Source organism: Numida meleagris, chromosome 1, assembly GCF_002078875.1.
Source record: "Numida meleagris isolate 19003 breed g44 Domestic line chromosome 1, NumMel1.0, whole genome shotgun sequence".
Taxonomy (NCBI): domain Eukaryota; kingdom Metazoa; phylum Chordata; class Aves; order Galliformes; family Numididae; genus Numida; species Numida meleagris.
In genome coordinates, this window is record NC_034409.1 from 36,327,847 (window position 1) to 36,349,822 (window position 21,976).

Genomic DNA, 21,976 nt, shown 5'->3' on the forward strand with positions numbered 1-21,976 from the left:
GGAGGGAGAATCTGCTTTGTGTGCACCACTGCTATAAACATATTTTATAGAAACAACTGATATAGTTTAATCAAGTTCCCATGAAACGACTCCCAAATCCATTCTGTAAGCACAAAATCACCCTTGCATTATGCAGGAGAAAAAAAAATAACTGAGATTAGTGCTCAGGACTGAGGATGGGGAACTCCTGACTTCCAGTGTCAGCTCTCTTCCTACCAAATTATTTCCTTTTTTTCTAGTTTTCCTTTTTCAGAAAACAGTAAATGTTACCTTACGTTACAAGGATTTTTCCAAAGATTAAGCAAAAAGGTTTCATTTCACTGTTTTTAAGTACAAATGCCCATTTCTTTTGGCTGACATGCAACATAAAATCCTCAGAACAATCTACATTGCTTTTTTTTTTTTTTTTGTACTCTACCTTTTGAGACAATGACCACAACCATTATGGCTGATTATGGATTATAGGATTATACGGCCTATAGTTGGAGCCATGTCACAGCAGTTGTCCTTACACACGGCTAAAAAATCAGATTTATCCCATATAATGTGAAATTTACGAACACACGGCCAAGCTATGCTTCTGGCATTTACAGCTGTGCACTGCAATGGAAAAAATACTCTGCCAGTCTGTTTCTAAGATGGTAAAAATTTTTAGCTTCTTTTCATTCAAATATTTAGCAATTCGGACAAAATTTTATTTACCTGTTAGTTCGTTCAGTACAGGTAAGCTGGATTAAGCAGAAACAAAATATATCATTGCAATGCTTTTGTCAAAAAAAAAAAAAAAGTTGAAAATCTTATTTCTAAGCCTATTTTAGAAGATTTTTTTGAAAGCAAGGAAATTCTCAAGTTGTGTCTCGTGGCTCTCAAGACCAGCATTTTACGTCTGAATTTCAACTCGGAATCAAAATTCATACAAGTAACTGTAAGTTAGAATCTCTTCATACACTACTGTTTTTAACTGCCAATTTACTTTAAAAACCTAGAGCCATCTCCTGAAGATACACTACTGAAATACAAAGTTATGCAGATGCACTGACATTTGGGGAACTGAAGATGTAAAATGTATTTTCTCCAAAATCAAGAAAGGCACAATACCATATTTTGTCATACAGTAGCTCTTAGTAATAGAGTTTTACTGAGATCAATAAAGAAGAATGCACCAACAGGTGCATACATTGTCTCAACATCAGAATGCCAAGCATGCTGACTTCTTACATGGTTTTATATGTTGTTTTATATAAATATATGTACACTGAACCATGTAACAAATGGTAAATACTAATCTTAAATAAACAAAATATCCAGACTTGTGTCTACTAACATCTGTAAACTCAGGTTTCCAGCGGAAAATGTAACTGCAGAGCACTTTCTTCATTTCCTATTCTATCAAAATAGCACAATTGCCAACACTGCATATGAGTTTGCATGTCTATGGATACCAGGCTTATACAATGTGTAAGTGATTGCATTTGCCATCATTTTGGAGGATCTATTTTAGTTCTCCTCTAGAGGATTAAGTACTTGCCACTTGAAATAGTCTGTAGATAAAATTTTCACTGAGTAAATAGATGTAAAGGACTCCACCTCAATGGGCTAGTGTGCTTTCCTGCATCGCTATTCCTATGTTATTAGATTTCAGGTGTATGCATTCAGATATTGAATGGAAGCTGCTGCTCTACTCACAGATTCACTAAGGTATTACATGAGAGCTTATGTAGTCTTGGTGAGCTACATGCTTATTTGCTCATTCTATTGGAATATCAAACTTGTACACAGCACAGACATAATACGTCCTAATTACCATCTTACTGTAAAATTAAAGACACAGAAGGCTAAATCAGTCAAGGAGCTGATCCTCTCCAATCATTTACATGATAACTGCAACTATGGTATGCATTATTCATCACTTTCGCTATAAGCTCTTAATCAGAACACATCACAATCAAAAGTTGATGAAGTATTTTGGATGTTACAGGCTTAGCTGCTCCAGTACGTTGTATAACAAATGTGATGAAAAAGTGAACTCCTAACAGGAATGAGAACATAAAAATTGTAATAGGATTGAATGTGGGGAAGAAGTTAAAGTTTCTGAATTATGTATATACATGAATCCACGAATTCCTCTGTCTTCATTTATTTTATCAAGGCAATACAGGTGTTCAAGAACTAATTTTGCAAAAGTAAACATATGAAATATGATTACTCTCACTCCAGCCATTCAAACTTCAGGTTCCTAGTTTAACTCAGGCTCCTTTTTTGGTCAGTGGAGAAAGCTGGGCACCTCCAAAGGACAGCTTTCTTAGATGTACTGCTCAGGAAGGGAACCTCACTGAGTAGCGAGGTCAGACATCATATTTTTAGATGGCTCATGATAGCTCAGTTCCGCTACCATTCAAGTCAGTGGGAATTTTGTTTACAATATGGTTGAAAACATTGCTCATACTTCCATATCCATCAGATAGTTTCCAGGAACATATACCATAAACCAAAACTACTGACACCAACTTGTAATGGTACAGGTGAAGAGAGCTTCCAGAAAACTGGTTTTAAGCACTGCCCCTAGTGGAAACACACAGAGGAGTATAGAACTGCACCTCATTCTGCACTGAAATGCATAGTATAGACAATACAACGTAAGGTTGCTGAGGGGTATAACAAAGCCTACACATCCTTTAGATCAAATTCTGGAGCTACGTGCGTATTTTAAACTCTATCAAGCAATGCAAGAGATGCAATTAAATTAAGAGATGTGAGAAACCATGGAGCAATTTGACCAGCTGTCTTGGAAGGAAACCACAGCTCCTCTATTCTTATTTCATGCTTTTGACAAATCTCTGCTATCCAAACCCAAACCCAAACTACACTTCAACTACGGTCAGCTAATTTGTACTATTTCAGCTTGAACTGTAATCGGTCTTTTCACTCCCACATCAGCTACATGTATTGCTGATACAGTATGGCTACAATCAGCAATTACATCAGTTACTTTTACCCTCTCACAGTCTTGCAAAATGTATTTACTGATAAAAAGTTGTGACAAACTACTGCCTAAATGATTACGCATTAATCAATATGTGATCTAAAGTGCTATCTTTTCCTTTACCTCACCTCAAGCGTCCCTCCTTAGAACTCCAGCACCCGGCACTGATGGTGTTTCATAACGTCACTCTGATAATGGATCATTTACTCTTTCATTTTTCAAATTACAAGTTATCAATATTAAAAAGAGTTGGGATTATATATGATATGGACCTAAACCACTGTTTGCATAGAAAGTACTACTTGCTTTTACCAAGAGACACTGCTTGAGTTTAACATATACCTACCACACCAACAGACTGGCCACTAGACATTTTTAAACTTGTTGCCAAGGCAAATGAATGGAGGGTATTTACTGCATTTGTAGAGTTACTGCAGGGAAAAGGGTCTAACAGTAAATGGGGTGTCTGAACTAGCAACTGCTAAGTGTTTAAGCAACTGCTAAGTGTTTAGCCACCATAATCTTCAATGCAAATGCTGCAATACTTCTCTGATGCTAATATTTTAGGAGCAAATCAGGGAGGCATTTAATGATGCACCTTATTTAAGACATCTCCATTTTGAGGCTTGTGTTAGCAAAAAGCTGGAATGGACATCACTACCCTTAAAAAAACATTGATACATGGAGAAAGAGTCCCGTTCTTCTGCACTGCAGTCGGTTGCTCAGTGTGGCTCTTTGCTTCACAGTGCTGCGCTGTTCACACGCACACACAAACACACACGCACAAAGGGCACTGCTGGAGCACTTTCACAGCTAGTCGTGGATCCAGCACGGCAATGCTCCGCACACATCAGCCCAGTGTAACATCTTAGTGGTTGTATTCAGCACAAAGGGACATGCAAGAAATTTCAGCCTTACTTTGACTTCTAGACTCTGCTGAGATGGGATAAATAAAACAGTATGACACGGTATTAGAACGAAACGGTGAGTTATTCTTGAACAGCATCCAGCAGTCATGACATCGACTGCATTTTAAACACAGCGACTATGGTGTCACCTGAGGAACTACGAAGCCAATAGGTTTGGATGAGAGCAACGGATGCCAGCGCTCACTGCTTCTGGAAGCACCGTGCTGGGAGGCAGCTCGCGGGGCTGAGCAGCGTCAGAACGCGCTCACCGCCGGCCGAGCCTCCCTCCCAGGCTGCTGCGCTAGCTTCTGGCAGCGGCTTACCTGTCTGCAGGGTGACGTTGGCGGCCTCCCCGTCGGCGAGCGGCTCGATGCGGAGGTGGTACCACGTCCCGGCCTCCAGGTCCCGCACGGTGCAGCCGTAGGAGCCGTTGCCGGCGCGGGCGGGCCGGCAGCCGGCGGGCCGGCCATCCTCAGAGCGTCCCGTCAGGTTGAAATCGCAGGCGTGGGCCGCGGCGCTCCAGCGCAGCCAGGCGCTCCGCGCGGCCACGCGGCGCTCCGTCAGGTTGGCGCTGCACCCCGCCGCTTCCCCGCGCGCGGCCTGCGGAGAGAGTGCGGGCAGAGCGCTGCGACACCCGCCGGCAGCCGCGCCGCACCCCGGCTGGCCGCGCTGCCGCCCTCGGGGCAAACCCACCTGCGCAGCCCTCCTCACCTCGCTGAGCACCAGCACCGTGCACAGGGCGAGTCCCGCTCCATAGCTCAGCATCGCCACCCGCTTTTATCCGCGGAACCCCTCGCGGGGAGGGGGGGGGATGAAGAAGCCGAGCGGCCCCGCGCACCCTGGGGACGCCCCCGGCCCCGCTCCCCGCCGGGCTGGCTCCCCGCGGCGGCCGCCCAGCCAGCCCTCCGCCGGGCCGCCCGCTTGCTGCATGCGCTCGGGGCTGCCCCGGGCGCCTCGCCGCCTCCCTGCGGCCGGGGGGGGTGGCGGCGGGGGGTGCGCGGGGGCTGCCCGGCGGCCGAGGAGGAGCGGGGGGCGGAGGAGGCGGGGGAGGTGGCCGCCGCTTCCCACGCTGCCATTCTGACCCGGGCTGACTCCGCTGGAGCCCTTGCTGCGGACTTCCGCAATCAAAAGGCGATTTCCTCGCCGCTCGATGCGGGGGCGGCGCCCCGGGGCCCGTGGCAGCCGGCCGGGGGCGCGGGTCGTCCTGGGCGATGGGCCCCGGGACGCCGCCCCGAGTCCTTCCCACTCCCTGGTACCCGGCTCCTCTCCCCTCACTTTCCTCTCGGCCCCCTCTGCCACCTCACCTCCCTTCCTTCCTCGCTGCTTCCTCCCTCGTCCCCTTCCCCACGGGGCTCCTACTTCTTCGAGCCCCTCACCCCTCATGCGGGCAGCTGCCATTTCATGCCTCCCGCCTTCACCTCACCTGCCCCTCACCTCACGCCCACCTCTCTGCATGCCTGCCTTGTCTGCTTTAGACCTCGGCCATCCCAAAATGTCCCTTCCAGCTCCTTTTTGTGAGAAAACATCCCTTTGTCGCTTAGGGGTCTGCATGGCTAATCCCTACTACCTCTGTCCCAAGGACAGCCTTGGGCACGCAGGGTGCACCGTGTACCTCCAAGGCCTCCATCCTCTCCCTCATCCTGCAGCACCATGGCAGGGGGCCATGAGGACAGGAGGGCTCTGCTGGAGCCCTCCACCAAGCCACTGCCTTCAGTCCCATGTGCTGACAGAGGAGCAAGCCGTGTATCAAGGGCCATGCTTTTTGTTTTGCTCTGCATCAACGTCTGTCCTTGAATATTCCCCAAAATAACTCCCAAGCTAAAATTACACACCAGAGAAAGCAAAAAGACTCTGTGCTTAAAGAAAGCACAAAACGAGCTGTGAGAAACTGAATTCGGCTATAGCTGCAGCACAGCTCTCCATTTCTGTCACACACGCCCATTTCCTTTTATTTAAGTTTTCAGCCTTTTAAAACTCATATGCATGCAGATGCAGGGTGAGGTGAGGGAGAAGAGTCACTGTTAAAGTTGTTTCAGACCTTCAGATACTCAGATGGGCAATAACGTAGAAGCCACTGGGTAAATTTGTGGCTGTCCAAACGGGGAAGAATTCAACATTTACGTTTTTCACATGGAATTGGCACTTCTCTGTATTTTTCTGTACATGCATTCATGGTTTTAACTTCTAAAAGCTGTACCTCAAGCAAGTTAATCCCTGTTTTGCTTTTGTCCTTGTACTGATATTCAGAGAGAAAAAGGTGCTACCATTTAAAAATGTCAGTCTGCCTTTCACGGCAGCTGCTGCTGTAGCATTCTGGGGGGCATTCACCTGTCAAACATGATGCAGATATCTGAAAAACCTTAGCTTGCATTGGGAAACCAAAGATCTTAGCACCCATGGGTGGTGACCTGGGCTTGTGGAAACCATCTGTCCCAGTGCAGCTCCATGCATGGTCCTAGGGGCCTGGAACAGAGAGTGTTGAGCTTTACGATGCAAAGACTCATGATGACCAATAACTTTAGGATCATTAATCTTACTTGATGTTATAAATATATATTGATTATTATGTAACTGTCAAGCTCATTGCAGAGCTAAATCTCCCTTGGAATAAATGTTTTACATACTTAGATAAAAGGAAGGACTGTGCCTCAAAGAGTTGTTTCAGTTATAATCTGTTGATAGAAAACACAAGGTGTGTGTATTAGATGGGACTGGGACTAAACTGATATAAGTGTCTTGCAATCAGTGCCAGGTCAGAGATTTTTGCAGTATAAAATCATTTTTAGACAATTATGTTTTGGTGACTGAATGGCATAAACTACTTCAACATTTTTCTGGCACTGAAGAAGAGCAAATTTGAAGGTTTTTTGAGATGTTTGGATCACTTCAGACCCCTCTGAAAATGAGCATATTCAGATCAACCTGCATTTTCTGGGAAAGTGGAGCTTGCATTGTAGGGACTTTTTAAAGCATATTCATGACTTGAATTTGCAGGGAAACTGTAATTCAGGTGTATAGATGTAGGTGTAAATTAGTTAGGTAGATGTAATGTGTGGAAAAAAAGAAGTTACTGCAAACTTACAATACCCAGGAAATAAATGTAACTTATCAAAAGTGAAATATAAAGATTCTTGGGAATGTCTGTCTTTTCCAGCTAACATAAGATAATGCGTGAAGAAAAGGCATGTTGCCGCTTCTTACCATTGCCCAAAAATTAGAAGTAATAATAATTACTTTATTACTCCTATTCCAGTTATCGTAAAATCCTTAACCTGGTCTAGTTATATTAGTAAGAAAGTACAGGTTTATGGGTTTTGGGACTTCTTTCTATACTTCATACAAAGCTGCTTTAGAAGTAATGTCTGCCACAGATGCCTGTGCCAATACTGGAATAAAGCAGGAGGGATCAATCATATATGTGTATAGAATAGTCAACATAATACAAGTAATTATTTCCAGAGTGGTTTTGAATAAATGGGTTTTCAGCAAATCAGCAGTCACGCAGCCTTTAACACTTACTGATCTGTGTGGCAAGCCAAGAAACTAATTAAAAAGAAGAAAAAAAAAGAACTGGAAGTGACTTTTGGGAGTGGCCGGATGTGTCTCTAATAGCAGGCTCCAAAGTCTCTTTCAGACACTTTCCCAAGGTTTCCTGACTTTTTTTTTTTTTTACACCAACCTCTCTCTGTGTCTCTCTAATCAAGAGGAAATGGGCTTTGCATAGCTTTTGTCGTGGCTTGAAAGTGCAAGCTGCAGTTTTACTTGAAATCCAAGGCCGCTCTAAACTAAATATTTTGTTTGATTAAAGTGTTACCATTGTCATCTGCCTCCCCTCCCCCCCCCCACCTTCCCAATAGGCATGATTACAGCCAAATAACATCAAGGCTTTAATTTTACAAACACAAGGACCTGGCCTGGGGCAGATGCAGTTCATAGAAGTTATTGTCTTCCTGATAGCAATTATTAGTCTACATGTTTTCAAAGTATCATGTTAACTCCAATTGATCTTTTAAATGTGCTGGACATTTCAAGGGACATATACTCATGAATTTTTTTCATGGTTATCTTCAGGAATCTGGTTTGAAAGCTTTCACCTAAGCACCTTGATGAATGCAAGTCAAGTAAATGAGGAGATGAGATGGGGTAGGAACCCAGGAGGTGATAGCTTCAATTCAAACAGTGCCTTTCCTGTAGCACTGATAGGGCTATTCAGTAGGAGTGCTGGAGGATATTTGGGTAATACCCAGTTCCACGGGGCATTTCCATTGGAGGAGACAGATACTTTGTGCAGGAGGCTTGCATATGAGCAGAGAACATGGGGTAATTAGCTCAGCCTGCCTGCACCGACCCCAAATAATGATATTTTGAAAGAACTATCCTTCACCTCTGGACTAGGGTGTGGTGCATCCATCATCAGCTCGGTCCCTTGTAGCCAGCAGTAGAATAGTACTGACAGGGTCCATAAACCCTGAAGTCAGTAATTTGCATCAGCCTTGTCCTGGGTGACACTTCTACTTTCTCCCTGTCTGAAACAGTCTGTAGTGATGTTGTTCAAACCAGATTGTACAGGATTTCCTTAAAATAATCAGGATATGTAGAAGCTCCTGTTGTTGTTACTCTCATCTATAGTAACACTGACACTCAAAGTAATAGCTGAAACACGTTCACTGACCCCAATAAATAGCCTGCAGTGCACTCTCCTGAACAAAAAGCCAGGGGATTTAGGGATTTTCAGCTCTAATCCCTATGTATTGGTAGCAAAATAGTGAATAATCATCTCCTGAGTGCTTTAGGTCTAACTGGACATTTTGCCAATGATGATGATGGTTTGCTCTCAAATTACTTAACTGTGGCTTGCCCGCACAAAACCAGAAGATTGGAGGTACTGAATGCTCACTGTTAGCTTCTTCTGTGTATGGGGCTGGCACCTGCATTCCCCTCCTCTGCCACAGCTGTTTGTGTTTGGACTCTAGAACAGACATAGATGAAGGAATGGCTGTGTGTCTTCCCTGAATATCAGTCAGCAGATAAGCTGACCAGGGTCAAGGACAGGGTTCCTAGTAATGCAAGTTATAAGACTGAGTTTTCACTTTAGTTTGTAAACCATGTGTGCAATTTCAGAACTCAAATATCCTAAAAGAGCTCTTAAAACATACTGTTTCTTAGAACACAGTTAGAGCAAGACCCTCACGTCATGCAACAAACCCACGGCAGAGGCTAAGTCGCTGGGAACGGATACCCCAGCTCCCATGTCTCCTACCACATCAATGAGCATTCCATTGGTACTCACATATCCTGAACATTTTTCCTGTAGCTTAGACATTTTCCCAAAGCACTGTGTGCACCACGATTGTGCTGTACGGAAGAGGCAGATTTTTTCTGCAGATGTACTTCTAGAAAAGGGAACTATCAGCGTGAACAAAGAATCCCATCAAAATAAAAAACAAAGCTCAGTCCTGCAGTTGGCTTTTTTTAGTCTGTGAAACATCCACCTGTAATAGCTCTCAGGCTCCACAGAGTGGAGCAGGCTTAATAAAAATCAATCAATAATTCCTCTGCCTTACCTCCTCTGTAGTGCTGGAGTATTGGGAAGGAGTAGATGCGACTGAGGGCTTCTCTGTTACTGCAGATTTCAAGTCAAAGAAGAGGTTTTCAATGAAGTTTTTTGTGAAGTGTTCAGTCACATTTCTGATGGACATCTCTGTGCTACTCGCCGGCAGATTGTCAGGCCTAGAGGTAGTAGTGTTTAAAGGGGAGGATGTCGTTGTAGTACTCCATACAGAAGCGTCTGCATCTAGGAGATCTAAGATAAATAAAGGAAAGTAATTAAAATGAGCTCTACAATTTTATAACCAGTTCCTTAGATGCCAATAAATGTGGCAGTTATGGCTTCTAAGTAGTTTAAGTGCACCTGTCAGCTCTAGAGTTTTTGCTTTCAGTACAAACATCAAAGTTTGTGCAAAATATCCACGAACTTTCATACCATTCATTTTAAGTGCAATTCTTCACTGGTTCCAAAGTGTAGTGAAAGGCTGTATTTTGTCATTAACAACACAATGTTTTCATTCATAGCTTTTTCACTTACATGTTTAGTCAGACTGCATGATTTCAGCTTTATACAGTCCATAAAAAGCCCAGTGTTTAAGTACATGGGACAGATTCTCATCTGCCTTTTATTGGTGTAAATTCAAATTATGACTTTGTGCATGATAATGAAGTTCCTTGTGCCCACATGGGACATTCCTCTTGTGATTTTAAATCCATCCCACATAGACACCATGCTAACCCCTGACTGCTCTTTTTCCAAGGTTCAGCTAACAATGGTATCATTTAACTAAAGTGTCTGCAAATATAACTCTGGGTTTGCTTTTTTAGTCACGTATCCTTCAGAGAACGCCAAAGTTGCAATTAGAGTGCAGGAAAGATTTTACTACACATTTTTCCTCCACATTTTCATGGCTCTTCCTCCCAATTGGTATGTATTTAATATCCTTTCTTTGTGGCTGTGAGGGCAGGGTTCAGGCTGTGGTGGCCTCTACATCTGGTAGCATCACGTTTCAGCTAAGCGATTGAAATTACTCACTGGCCCCTTCTCCTCACAAAAAGCTGCCCTGCCATTGCTGGAGTACAGCTAGTGTGTGTTGGCCCAATGCCCAAGACACTTTGTCTGTCCTTGAACTGGGGTCTACAACATGACAGAACCTTGTTTTGCTGCTGAGCCACTGGGCTGGTTGCCATTCATAATAATTTTAGCTCACAAGCCCTGTTAAAAAAAAAATAAATGACTGAGTTAAATTGCAGCAGAAGCTTCCAAATGTAATTACTTGGTGTGCAATTATGATGTCTTAACAGGTCAACATGTGATTACCTCTTTACCCAAAGGATCAGTGGATGAGCTTCCATTAAGTCAATATTATGTTTTCTTGGGGTTCTTTTATTTTTGATATATGTGTAAACATGCATGTTAACACGTTTATTTAGTAAAACTCATGGTACTTTCCTTTGCATCCAGAAATAGAAGTGAGATTAGTAACCCTTGTAAGTGACACTTTCATACAAGCGTTTCTCATGCTTGACAGCGTGGTGCATTCACCAGGTATATTGTTCAGGATCCTCTTGTTCAAGGACTGGCTTGCCAGGATGGGATGATACCTACTTGAAACATTTCCCCTCCTTTTATCTGTGTTTCCCTGAAAATATAAATGACCAAGTATCCACTTCATTACAAAAATTGTTGATCCAATATTTTTCAAAGCCAAGGCATGGTAAATTGTACTGCTGATTGCGTTTTGCTTTCTTTTACAAAGAAACACTCAGGTTTCTCCAGCACTGCATGACAGCCCTCATGCTGCTGATGCTGTGTTTGTAGAATCCCCTGCAGACTGCCTATGGTGTGAAGTCTGCTGTGGTCCTGCATCACGTACCTCCATGGTCCCCATTCAAAGGCCAGGGAAGAGTTTGGCAAGAGCAGCCCCATGCTCAAGCTGTCATCAGCTGCTGAAGCAAACCCTTCAGCAGACGCAAGACCCAACTTAGTCTCAAGTCCATGTCATTCTTTGTTCCTGGGGTTCTCCTGTTAGTCGGAGGTCTTTAAAAGCCTGCGGTGGGTGACTAGAGATGCCAACACTGACGACTTGGACAGGATTAAGCCTGCTGGCTCTGTGCCTCTCAGATATCTCCAGCTTCAGCAGGGAGTAGGCTACTGATAGGAAGATAGCTTTAAAAAAATGACATCTGAGCGGTCAGCAGCCACTTAGAAAAAAAGGCCACTCAACCAGGTTCCTAAATTTAGATTTACACACCCAACTTAAAGCCATTAAAAAAAAATCTTGGCTTTGTTTACAGACAAATAGCAGCTATTCCAACAGGAAGACATTGACATTCCAGTGCCAAGTGTGTTTTAGGAGAGCTGCTACTCCATAAAAGGTCTGCGGTTCTGCCAACAGCACCTGTGGGACCCAGCACCTGGGGTAAGCAGTACTCCTGGTGCAGGAGCTGAGGGGAGAGGCGGACCCCGCTGCCAGCAAAGTGCCTGGTCCTCAGACCTGTGCCACCAGCCTGGGGATGTACTAGGAAGGGCCACTTGGTCACTGCCCCGCCTGGCAGTGGGCCACCAGCTTTCCTCAAGCTTCAGCCTTCAACCAGAGGCTGACAACCTGTAACCCTTAGATGGAAATGGCTTGTGGGTAGCGGTAGGCTGTACTTGAACTTGGGGCATGTGTACCAGTGCTTTTCATGTATGCAGTGCTGGACTACTAGGGTCCAGCTCTGCTTGCACTTCAAGCATATCATGATCCAGGTTTAAATTATCTAAGAAAAGCCACTAGGGTCATAGTATAAGGGCCCTCACATCTCTTCTTTAGCAGCAGGCACTTACAAAAGAAAACTCTTTACTATAAGACTCCAGCAAACAGATTTCTGCACAACTTGAATTCCAAATTTGTATCCCTTTTAAACCAGAAAAAACTCACCTCCTATCTGGTTATCAGCTAAGTACACAGGATTCGCACCAGTGGGATTTCTCAGAAGTGTTTAACATTGTTCTAGCAGTCTCTCTGGAAATCAGTCATAAAACTGTTCATGGGAACAGAACTGCAGAACTGACAGTGACATTGATCAATAGTGGCTGAATGATGTACAGTGTGTGAACATACTATTGTAATCATCAGTAGTACACCCAGGAGGAATTATGACATTATGACTAAGTGCATATTTCATCCATGGGGTGCACTGCAGACTGCATCCACAGCAGCAGGCTGCTTACAAGCAAAGGAAATCCATCAGTTCTGCATGTATGCTGGGCAAGGTGCTGTGTGAGTATTGCTGGTTCCTTGTCGAGCACTGGGAACCCTATGGCAGAGCCTTCAGGCTTGGGCGAGCCAGAGTGGGGCAGCTTGCTGCAGCTGCTTGCACTGGATCAATCTGCCTGCCCCTGTAAAGCACAGCTTCAGAACACAGAGGCTGCACTGCTAGTGAAACACAAATGATTCAGATATTTGTTGTATACAAAAAAATGCTGTGTAAGGCTGCATCTAACCTGCTGACAGCAAGATTCTACACTCAAAGGGGTGATTTTATAATCTCTGTACATGCAGGAAAATTAATTCTCATTCTGGTTGTCTACTGAGTACTTGTAAATAAACTGCAAGAAGAAAGACTCTCTTTAAAAAAAAAGATTGCTGGTAGGAATGTGACAGAATAACAAAACTGCTAAATCATCTTTCTTTCCCCATGCTTTTGAAAACTGCAAAATGTTTGCTACTTCAGAAAAATGTCCTATTTATCTGAAGGGCTGTAGAGGTTAGAGAGGCTTGTTTTTCATGCCAGAGTGGCTGGATATCTCCTGGACTTGCTGCGTTTTGAAATGCTGAAGCAGCCACTTGGAGGCTCTTTCAGAACTTGCCAGCGGAAGATCCCAGATAACGATGGTGATAACACCATAACTCTGTCAGCCCTGCTTCTGACATCCCGATAGCCCCAACTCACCCTGAAGTGCATTTTTGGTCACTGAAAGGAATCCAGGCCCCATTAACTCCACAGGTCTCTACTGAAGAGAGCTTAGAAAGGTAGCTGCTGTGTAGACACCTAGGGCTTGGTTCGGTTGCCTACGTGTCAATATCTCGTGTGATCTGAAGTGCCTTTAGGGCACCTGAGACAGCTGCTCAGGGCTCTCATAGGGCCAATGGAAAACTGACATTTTTGTTAGCACTTGCAGCTTGGATGAAATAGTAAAGCCATCCTCCTGGTTGCTCTGGGGAGCTGCTTTGTCACTACATTTTTTTTCCTGTGAAAGTAGCTTATCTGTTTTTATTCTACAGTCACTGAACTAGACATCATTGAGACTTTGAAAATTTACCAAAATGAAAGACCTGAACCATAGTGTATTTTTTTCTGTTTTGTTTAGAAAATGTAAAAATACATTTATCTTTGAGCTTCTCTCAGTACGGTATTGGGTTATGTGCAGGGACTTGTAGTTATGCCCAAGGGTCTGACACTGATACTTTTCTTTTTCCAGGAGGAGCTGAGCAGAAGTGGTCAGCCAGGTACTGCTTTATGCAAAGAAAGAAGATTCAAGTAATTTTTAGTTTTTCATTTTAGTATTTTCTAATCAAACTCTTTTGCTTAATAAACCCTATGAAATAATAGTTCAGGGAGATCAAAGCAGGTTTGGCTGAATGTTTTTTTAGGGAAAAAAGTTTGAATTCATTTAAAAGTAAAGTGAAAATACTGACTGTTCCTATTTTATTCTGGAGAAAAATGTAAAGGGCACACGTAGAAAAAGACAACCTGTGAGGAACCTGTGGATGGATTGCTGCAGTTATTACCAGCACTAAGGCGTGGAAAAGTTAAGGCCCAGAGATATTAACATGATCACAAAATTGGGTGAGAGTTGCAGCTTTTCCTGCGCTTCTGCCACCTTTCTTTGGTGTCCTTCCCCTTTCCCAAGAAAACCAGCAGGATGATGCACTTATCTTTCCTTACCACATTCTGCAGTTGCTCGGCTGGTTCAGAGCATACCCTGAGCGTACACTGCCCAGCTCTCCTCCCCATCTCGCCACTGATGCTGACAGTGCTCATGCTCGTATATGGAGTAGCCAAAATGAAAATGTGGTAATGGGAAGAGAGAAGCCAGTGTGACGGGAAGGTGATAAAGCAGCAAAGATATAGGGCCAGAAACTAGGATAGCCTCGGAGGTAGGACTGTGAAAGTAACAGTCAGTGACAGAAGGCATGTCAGGATTTTGCTTATGTATAATATCTGATATTTTGTCTATGTCAGACTGTAAACAAAACAAGAGATAGAAAGGCGCTGTTTGACTTTCTCATCTATTTTGTTTTCTATCATTGTGGATCTCACTATGTTTAGAAGTAATGAAGCCATAGTCTACAAAATCAGCTTCTCTTCTGAATGGGGCTTCATTCTTAATCCACAGTTTTAGGGTTTTTCAGCTACATTTACTTCAGGAGATGTCCCTACTGTATTCATTATAGCAGAAGGGAAATGCAACACAGAGTACTGCATTACAAAACAGTTCATGTCAACTTCTGTGACTAGACTGCTCTACAGGCAGCACGTCAGTCTCTACAGCACTGTGAGTAATCTTAGCATACAGCTTGGACTTGTATCTCCCTGTTTGAAATCATTCTCCACTTAGCGAATAATTTTCAGTCGTAAATATTTTGAGAGTTGTTGGTAATATTTGAGGCGCCATATAGCATTGCCTCTGTTCTCTAGTTAGATATTTTAGTGAAACTAAACTTTCCATAGCAAAAGAGACGTAAGAATTGCTCACGCCACTCAGGAGAGACAGCAGCATTACTGTGTAAGATTTGCAGCGCTCTGGGTTATTTGTTATTTGCTTGCAACAGATTTTGCTGTTCTCAATCATAGTAAAGATCTTTGTTCCTTTCAAAATAACATTGCCTGTGACTTTTAATTTTAAATTTCACATTATTTACTGTGCACAAGGTTCCTCTGCAAATATACATCCAAATACAAAATAGGAGCCTGAGAATCCTTCACGTCTGCCAATTCTCTGCATGTAAAACCATACTTTGTCTTTCACTGTATCTATGAAAACACTTCCAACTACTCATTGATGATCTTCATTAACATGAAACATTTACTTCTCCCTCTGTTCCAGACATGCTTCTAATGAGTTGATATTTACTTTTCTTGTGAGCACCCTACCTCACTCCCTAGGCACATTCCATTTCTTCAAACACCACCCTCTCCTTCATGTTGCCTTCTACCCCTGCAGCTACTGCATGTTTTCCTCCTCCTTGTTTCCATCCCCTTCTTCCTACTGGATCCCAGACTTAGGAAAGCTCAGATTCCAAGAGCCAGCGAGTGAAAATAAGGCCTTAGCTCTAAAGAGTCTGTGCATCTCTGCCCATAACCTCGTGAATGCAAGGAGACCTGATGTCCCACCACCTCAAGGGAGATGATACCTTGTGGGCTTTTGTCATGTCTGTTGTTTCAGCCAGCTGCCAGAATCAGCAATGGCTTTGTGCGGGATGGGCTGTCTGCTGTTAGATTTAGAGTGATCTCTGACCAAACAGATCTGGATTTCCACAAAGAGTCATTTAGGCCAGGATTGTAGCAAAAACTGTATATCCAACATAATCAATTTCTGATTTGAAATCCAAATCCGAGCTCGGACTTTCCCCAAGCTTAGAACAAATCATGCTTGGCATTTGAATTAGTGCCAGTATAAAAGGTAGTTGCACTTGTTGGGTTTGGAGCATGTTCTTTATCTGAGCTGATAAGATATTTGGGATTCAATTCAGTAAGTTACTCCATTGTGAAAATACCAATGTTTTTTATGAATACTATGAAAACAAAGGGTAAATGATAATCAAATATGATATTAGTCAGGAGCAGGAAAACATACAGCCATTTCAGCTCCAAAATCTTTGCTCAGTTTTTACTATCGTATCTAAATATAGATTGAATATGTTATTTTAGGCTGATCCACTACAGGCTTTGCTGAATTTAGACTGATGTGCTTAGAATAGTAATTTTAATAATTCAGCATTGAAATTTTTGACATTTATATGACCATCAAGACCAGCACTGTGGGCCTTAGTTTTTTTTCATGTAGCACTTACTGATATTTTCATTTGAAAAAATGCATCTCTTTGCACTAATTCTACTCTTGTATACTTGGAATTCTTAGGTATTGTGGGTCACAAGGTATCATTTATTTCTCAGCTTCCAAGAGCTATCAAAAAGGAGATAACTAAGACAGCGATCCTCTTTTTAAAGAGGATCAACAGGCTTCTTTACTAGGAGAACTGTCTTGCTCAGTACTCATTGGTCTCAAATTGCTCCTCCTCTCATGATGACTAAGAAAAGGATTCAAGTTTACCTTAAATCTATTAGGCGACACTTTATCCAACTGTCTGCAGAAATAACACTGCCTGGGTACTTCACCTTAACTTCTCATGGTGTCTTTGAATAAGCAAGCCATTCTCACTCTAGTCACAGGTACACAGGAATTCAAATTATTTTGCCTTGTGAATCTTTAAAATATAAGGGAAGGCTGGGACTGCATCTCAGCCAATTTTCCATTCCCTGATTATGCAAATTTTTCTTTCAGACTTCCACTGAAGTGAGTGGTCCCATTGCTGTGTCTAGATTCCTGCAAGTGCAGACTGGCTGAAAAAAATTGCTATCCAGCCTTCCAAGGAATGGGAGGATCAGCTATCAATGATGCCCCAACATTCCTTGGTTAGAAAGAACAAGGAATTTGTTATAAATGTTCTGAAAACTTGGCCGGATGCAAAAGTATTGGATCATAAAACACTTTTAAAATCATGTAAAGATAAGAATAAATGGTATGTTTCCTACTAAAAAGCTTAACTGTGCAGGTTGTCTTTATTTGCCATGAAGAACAACTTAAAAGTGTGCAAGTAGAATACCAAAAGGATTGTCATGAATGACTGACAACAGGATTTCAAGGAGAACATTATTAAGTAAATTCAAACCTTTCTTTTTTCCTTTTTGCTACGGATATGTAACATACAACTACACAGGTGTATCGACACATCCAGAAGCACGTGCACAGGCCCATGCATATCTAAGTGTCGTTGCAAGAATTTCTAAGATTATATTCAGGATTTTGAGTGCTCTCATAGATGTTCCATCCAAGGGTAGAGTGAATCTGCATAAACACATGAATATGTAAACTGTATGGCTCTTCTAGTCTTGCATTTGGGGTAATCAGACTAATACATGGATTTTGATTTTCAGATACCTTCTTGTTCTTGACAGATTGAATCTGGATTGTGTGACTAAATGAATGAGGAGAAGGACTTGTACACATCCATATTTTAAAAACTACAAGGAATTATAATCTATGTTTCTGTTTAAAAATAAAGAAGGAAATGACACAGGAATAGTGAGCTGAGCTTGCTTTGATCCAAGGACTGTGAGTAGATAAAAGGGGGGACATCCTGATTAAAAAACAAAACCAAAACATTTTCAGAAGGAGAGCACTAATCTCAGCTTTCCTTTTATGGTTCTTTTAACTCTTTTTTTGTTTTTACTATGAAAAGATGTTTTTATGTGTGAATCAAACATCATAATTCTTACCATTTGAGTAAGCACAGAAGAGACATAGAGACATTTTTGTTACCTAAACTTATCATAGAATCATAGAATGACAGAACAGCTTAGGTTGGAGGGGACATTAAAGATCATCCTATTCTAACCCCCCTTCCATGGGCTGGTTGCTACCCACCAGATCAGGCTGCCCAGGCCCCCATTCAACCTGGCTTTGAACACCTCCAGGAATGGGGCATCCACAACCTTTCTGGGCAGCCAGTTCCAGTGCTCTACCACACTCCACCAAACTCACCAACTTCTAGGATGTCTCTTTGAAGGAATAGCTCACCTTGCTTTGAGCACAGATTTACATAGACAGGTTTTCCTGTCTCGCTGGCTTCAAGCTGCATCCATGTATGAAGGTATTTCTTACTCTGCTTGGCCATTACCTTCTGACCTTGCTTGGTAAGAAAGAGTGAGCTGTTGGCAACCTTCAGGAACCCATCTTCCTCGTGGCAAGTCCACCTGACTGCCTGGGAGCAATTGACAACGATGCTGCGAGATGACAGTGCGGAGCGTGTGGAGATGCTCAGGCACTGTCCAGATTTCACGTGGAGGAGCCTGTCATCAGACATCCATTGCCACTGCTGGTTGGGGCTGGTCATACTGCACCTTTCCATTATGACCCCTCTCCTTTCTGAAAGACACTGCTGTCTCTGGACATGGATAATCAGAAACCCTTCTGGAAGAGAAAATCCCAGAAAATACAATTGATTATACATGGTTATTTAACAAAAAGTGAATTCCTGATGATTTAAAATACATCAGCAAATAAATCTCCCTTCCCACCTTCTAAGTGTTCAACTTTTCATGAACTTTCCGTTTAACCTTTATAAAAGAACCCAAAATGTATAGCCCACATGATGCAAGCACTTTTTCACGGTAATGTCAAGACACAAAAAGCAAACTGTTGTGGCAAATGTCACCTTGACCTTCATTAGATATAAAAATGAAGAAAAATCTCCACTGGATATAAAAGAAATACGAGAACTTCTAACATTAGATACCCATTCTAAATACCCCACTTCCCCCACTTGAAAACGTGCAGACACTCATCTACAAGATTTCTCAATCTTTTTTCATCTTTATGGCCCAATATTTTTGCAGATTGGTTTAGTAAAACTCTTAGTATTAGTGAAGAAAACACGTAAGAAAAATGCCTCTCAGTACCCGTGCCTTTATAGGAATGGAGGCTCTTTATGGATAGGAAGTACGTCTCTTACAGGATTTACTCCAGTGTCTCTAGCTGCTAGTTCTGTGAACACTCTAATTCATATCAGCTCAGCTCTTTGTTCCGCCATACATAAATACAGAAAACAAACATTTAATGAACACAACTATGACTCATTTCTCAAAAAGCTCCAAAGTTACTGGGGCAAAAAAAGTACACGGCACAGAGCACAGATCTGGATATTTCAAATGCAGCCTCTCTGCCCCCATCTTATTTATGCTTTTCTCTCTTCTACTCTCAGTTACTCAAACATTTTATTAGTTATATAGTTTTATTAACTACAGCTAAAACCAATGTGTATTTCCCTTCGTTGAGGTTTTTCATTCCTCTGTTTTTACAGAACTGGGTAGTTTCCAACTAAGCATCACAGAAATCTCCTGCCCCTGGAAGTTATACAAAACAGGAATAAAAATAGGAGTTTCCCCTTCAAAGAGATTGCCCCAAAACTCATCTCCTGTACTGTCAAGCAGGAGATCTTAAAAACAAGAAGAGGTATATCCAGCATTGAAAGAGAAACCTAAACAGAACTGGCTGCGTTGGCCCTGCCCCCCATCCCTCTTGTATGAGCTCAAGCAAAGAAGTGACACTGTCCTGTAAGTCCCCGGCTGCCCTGCAGGTCTCTGCTCGGAAAGACCGAACCGGTGGAGGGGAGGTGGGGAGAGAACACTTACCTGAGAACATCACGGCAAGACAGGTAAAAATCAGGACGTGAATTAAAGACTCCATTTTCCCTCTAGCAACTGCCCATGCTTCTCTTAAAAAAAACCACCTCAGATAAGCGAAGCGAAGGCTAGGAAGGAAATGTGCCTTCACAGGGGGAAAAAGTCAGTGACGAGCACTTCCTTCTATTCAATTGTTTTGGGGAGTTTTACACCACTTTGTCGTTTCATATGATTCTTCACAGTTTACTAGCTGCTTTATTTTGGAAAAATGCAAACACGCAGGGCACTACAAGAGATGGTATTGAACCTCTTTAGAATAAAAGTCCAAAGAAAAGGGATTGTGCTTTTGTGTAATTAATTGCCTGTGAAATGAGTCCACAGGTGATCTGGATGGTGCTGAGTAAGTATTATCCAGGGAGAATGTACACATTTTTGTAACTATTTGCAATCAAGCAAAATCCTGATATTCATATTTCTAGCTCCACAAGTCTTAAAAAGCCAAGCAGAGACAGAGAGAGGGGGAGAAGGAAAGCAGAGGAGGCAGATCTCTCAGGTAAATACTGCGTCTTATATAAACTCTCCTGAGGATCAGGTGCTGCTGATTGTGCCTTCACCAGCTGATCCACTTTGCTCAATGTCAGTAGGATTTACTCTCCAGCGGTCTGAAGCCATGATGTATATTGTACACCAAACTGTACCGGGCTCTGCCTGGTTTTGGGGTACAAGAATGTGCGTTGCATTACTCTAAGCAAAAAATAGAGACTTCAGTAAATATTTTATATCAAGTGTAATTTATTAGCAGTATGAAGCAAAGTCAACATCACTGCATTAAAAACTCATGATACCCTGTGAACAGACCTCCCAGTGCTGTAAGTCATAATGCCAACTTTGCATTTCTCTTAAAAACAAATTCTTACTGAGCAGTAAGGAAACAGTCATAGCAGCATTTTCATTCTTGTATAACCTGTCATGGAACAGTCCATATCACTAAAGGCATCTATCTCTCACTGAAAGAGATAGAGCAGATAAACAACGTAAGCAAAAAATCTTGTATTAATAAAAGATGGACAAATATTTAAAATCCTTACTATTTAATATATGCTACAAAGTTTCTTTTAAAACTTTAAAGTAAAATGACTTACACAATTTACAAATACACTGGATTTGGGTCTGTAGCAGAAGCGTGTTCTAGGACAGTCAACAGTACAGGGTAAATACGTACACACTGAATAACAGACATTGTGCTCTGCAGCTGCTCCGAAAGACCTACAGTAAATACACATTTAATAGTTAATAGTATGAAGAACATATATTTCCATACAAAATATTAACTGCTTTTGAATATTTTCAAAAACAAGACTTAAATTTTTTTATCTCATCTTCTTTTTCTTTTTTTAAACCCATTATTGAACACTTGCAATTTTAGCAGCAAGAATATTATGTGGCCAAGAAACAAGCTCACCACATAATCAGTAATAGCACTTTACAGTACAGTTGACAGTCCATTCACAAGACATTTTGCAAACGTTAAAGCATTTATACACTTGATAAACATTTCTTCAGTAAAGTTTCTATGTCCAGTCGACTCCAGCAGTAGCACATACATACATTCCATACGGCAGATACCAGTATTACAGAACTAACCCACCTTTAGATACATATGTGAAATCCATGTATAGTTTCAGTACAGTACCTTCTTTAGAAATCATTTTTGGGAAGCTCACAATACATTCATATACAGTAAAGGTCCAGCAATCTTTATACTCTTGCCAAACTGTCCACAGTCCTTTCAGAAGCTGGCTTCAAAGCCGCTCTTCCCACTGCAGTAAACTCCTTGAAGAAGCTGCTGGTAGGTAATGAAACAAATTACCTCAAGAGACAGACATTCGTTTTACCCTCCTTGTCTTCACTGGACAGCTTCTGTAGAAAGTCGGCTTTCATACAGACTTAGTGCGTGGTGCACAAATTCATACTGTTCACTGGTCTGAACCATTCCACCTCTGAAAAGAAAAGATAGGGGAATGAAATCTTATTTGTTATGAATGCAACAACCTGCAGTCCCTGGCAGCTCCACGCCTATATA

The 21,976-nt window shown here is 42.2% G+C and overlaps 2 protein-coding genes across 11 annotated transcripts in view; both read right to left on the reverse strand.

Annotated features, from left to right (window-relative positions):
• The window catches only part of PTPRB (protein tyrosine phosphatase, receptor type B), a 67,480-nt gene extending 47,423 nt beyond the window's left edge, over positions 1-20,057 (reverse strand). The window contains exons 1-4 of one of the 4 annotated variants that reach the window (XM_021385163.1): positions 19,903-20,057; positions 18,290-18,682; positions 9,456-9,694; positions 4,215-4,491 (exon numbers count right to left, since the gene is read on the reverse strand). In XM_021385163.1, the coding sequence (XP_021240838.1) occupies positions 4,215-4,491; positions 9,456-9,694; positions 18,290-18,682; positions 19,903-19,957 (964 nt within the window). In that variant the 5' untranslated portion in view covers positions 19,958-20,057. Of the gene's footprint in view, positions 1-4,214; positions 4,492-4,584; positions 4,808-9,455; positions 9,695-18,289; positions 18,683-19,902 lie in introns of those variants that run through there. The other 3 variants (XM_021385164.1, XM_021385166.1, XM_021385165.1) reach the window with 3 other exon arrangements.
• Positions 20,666-21,976, reverse strand: part of PTPRR (protein tyrosine phosphatase, receptor type R) — a 145,194-nt gene continuing 143,883 nt past the window's right edge. For all 7 annotated transcript variants that reach the window (XM_021385167.1, XM_021385168.1, XM_021385169.1 and 4 more), the window contains one exon: positions 20,666-21,893. In XM_021385167.1, coding sequence (XP_021240842.1) covers positions 21,800-21,893 — 94 coding nt within the window. In that variant the 3' untranslated portion in view covers positions 20,666-21,799. The remainder of the gene's footprint in view (positions 21,894-21,976) is intronic.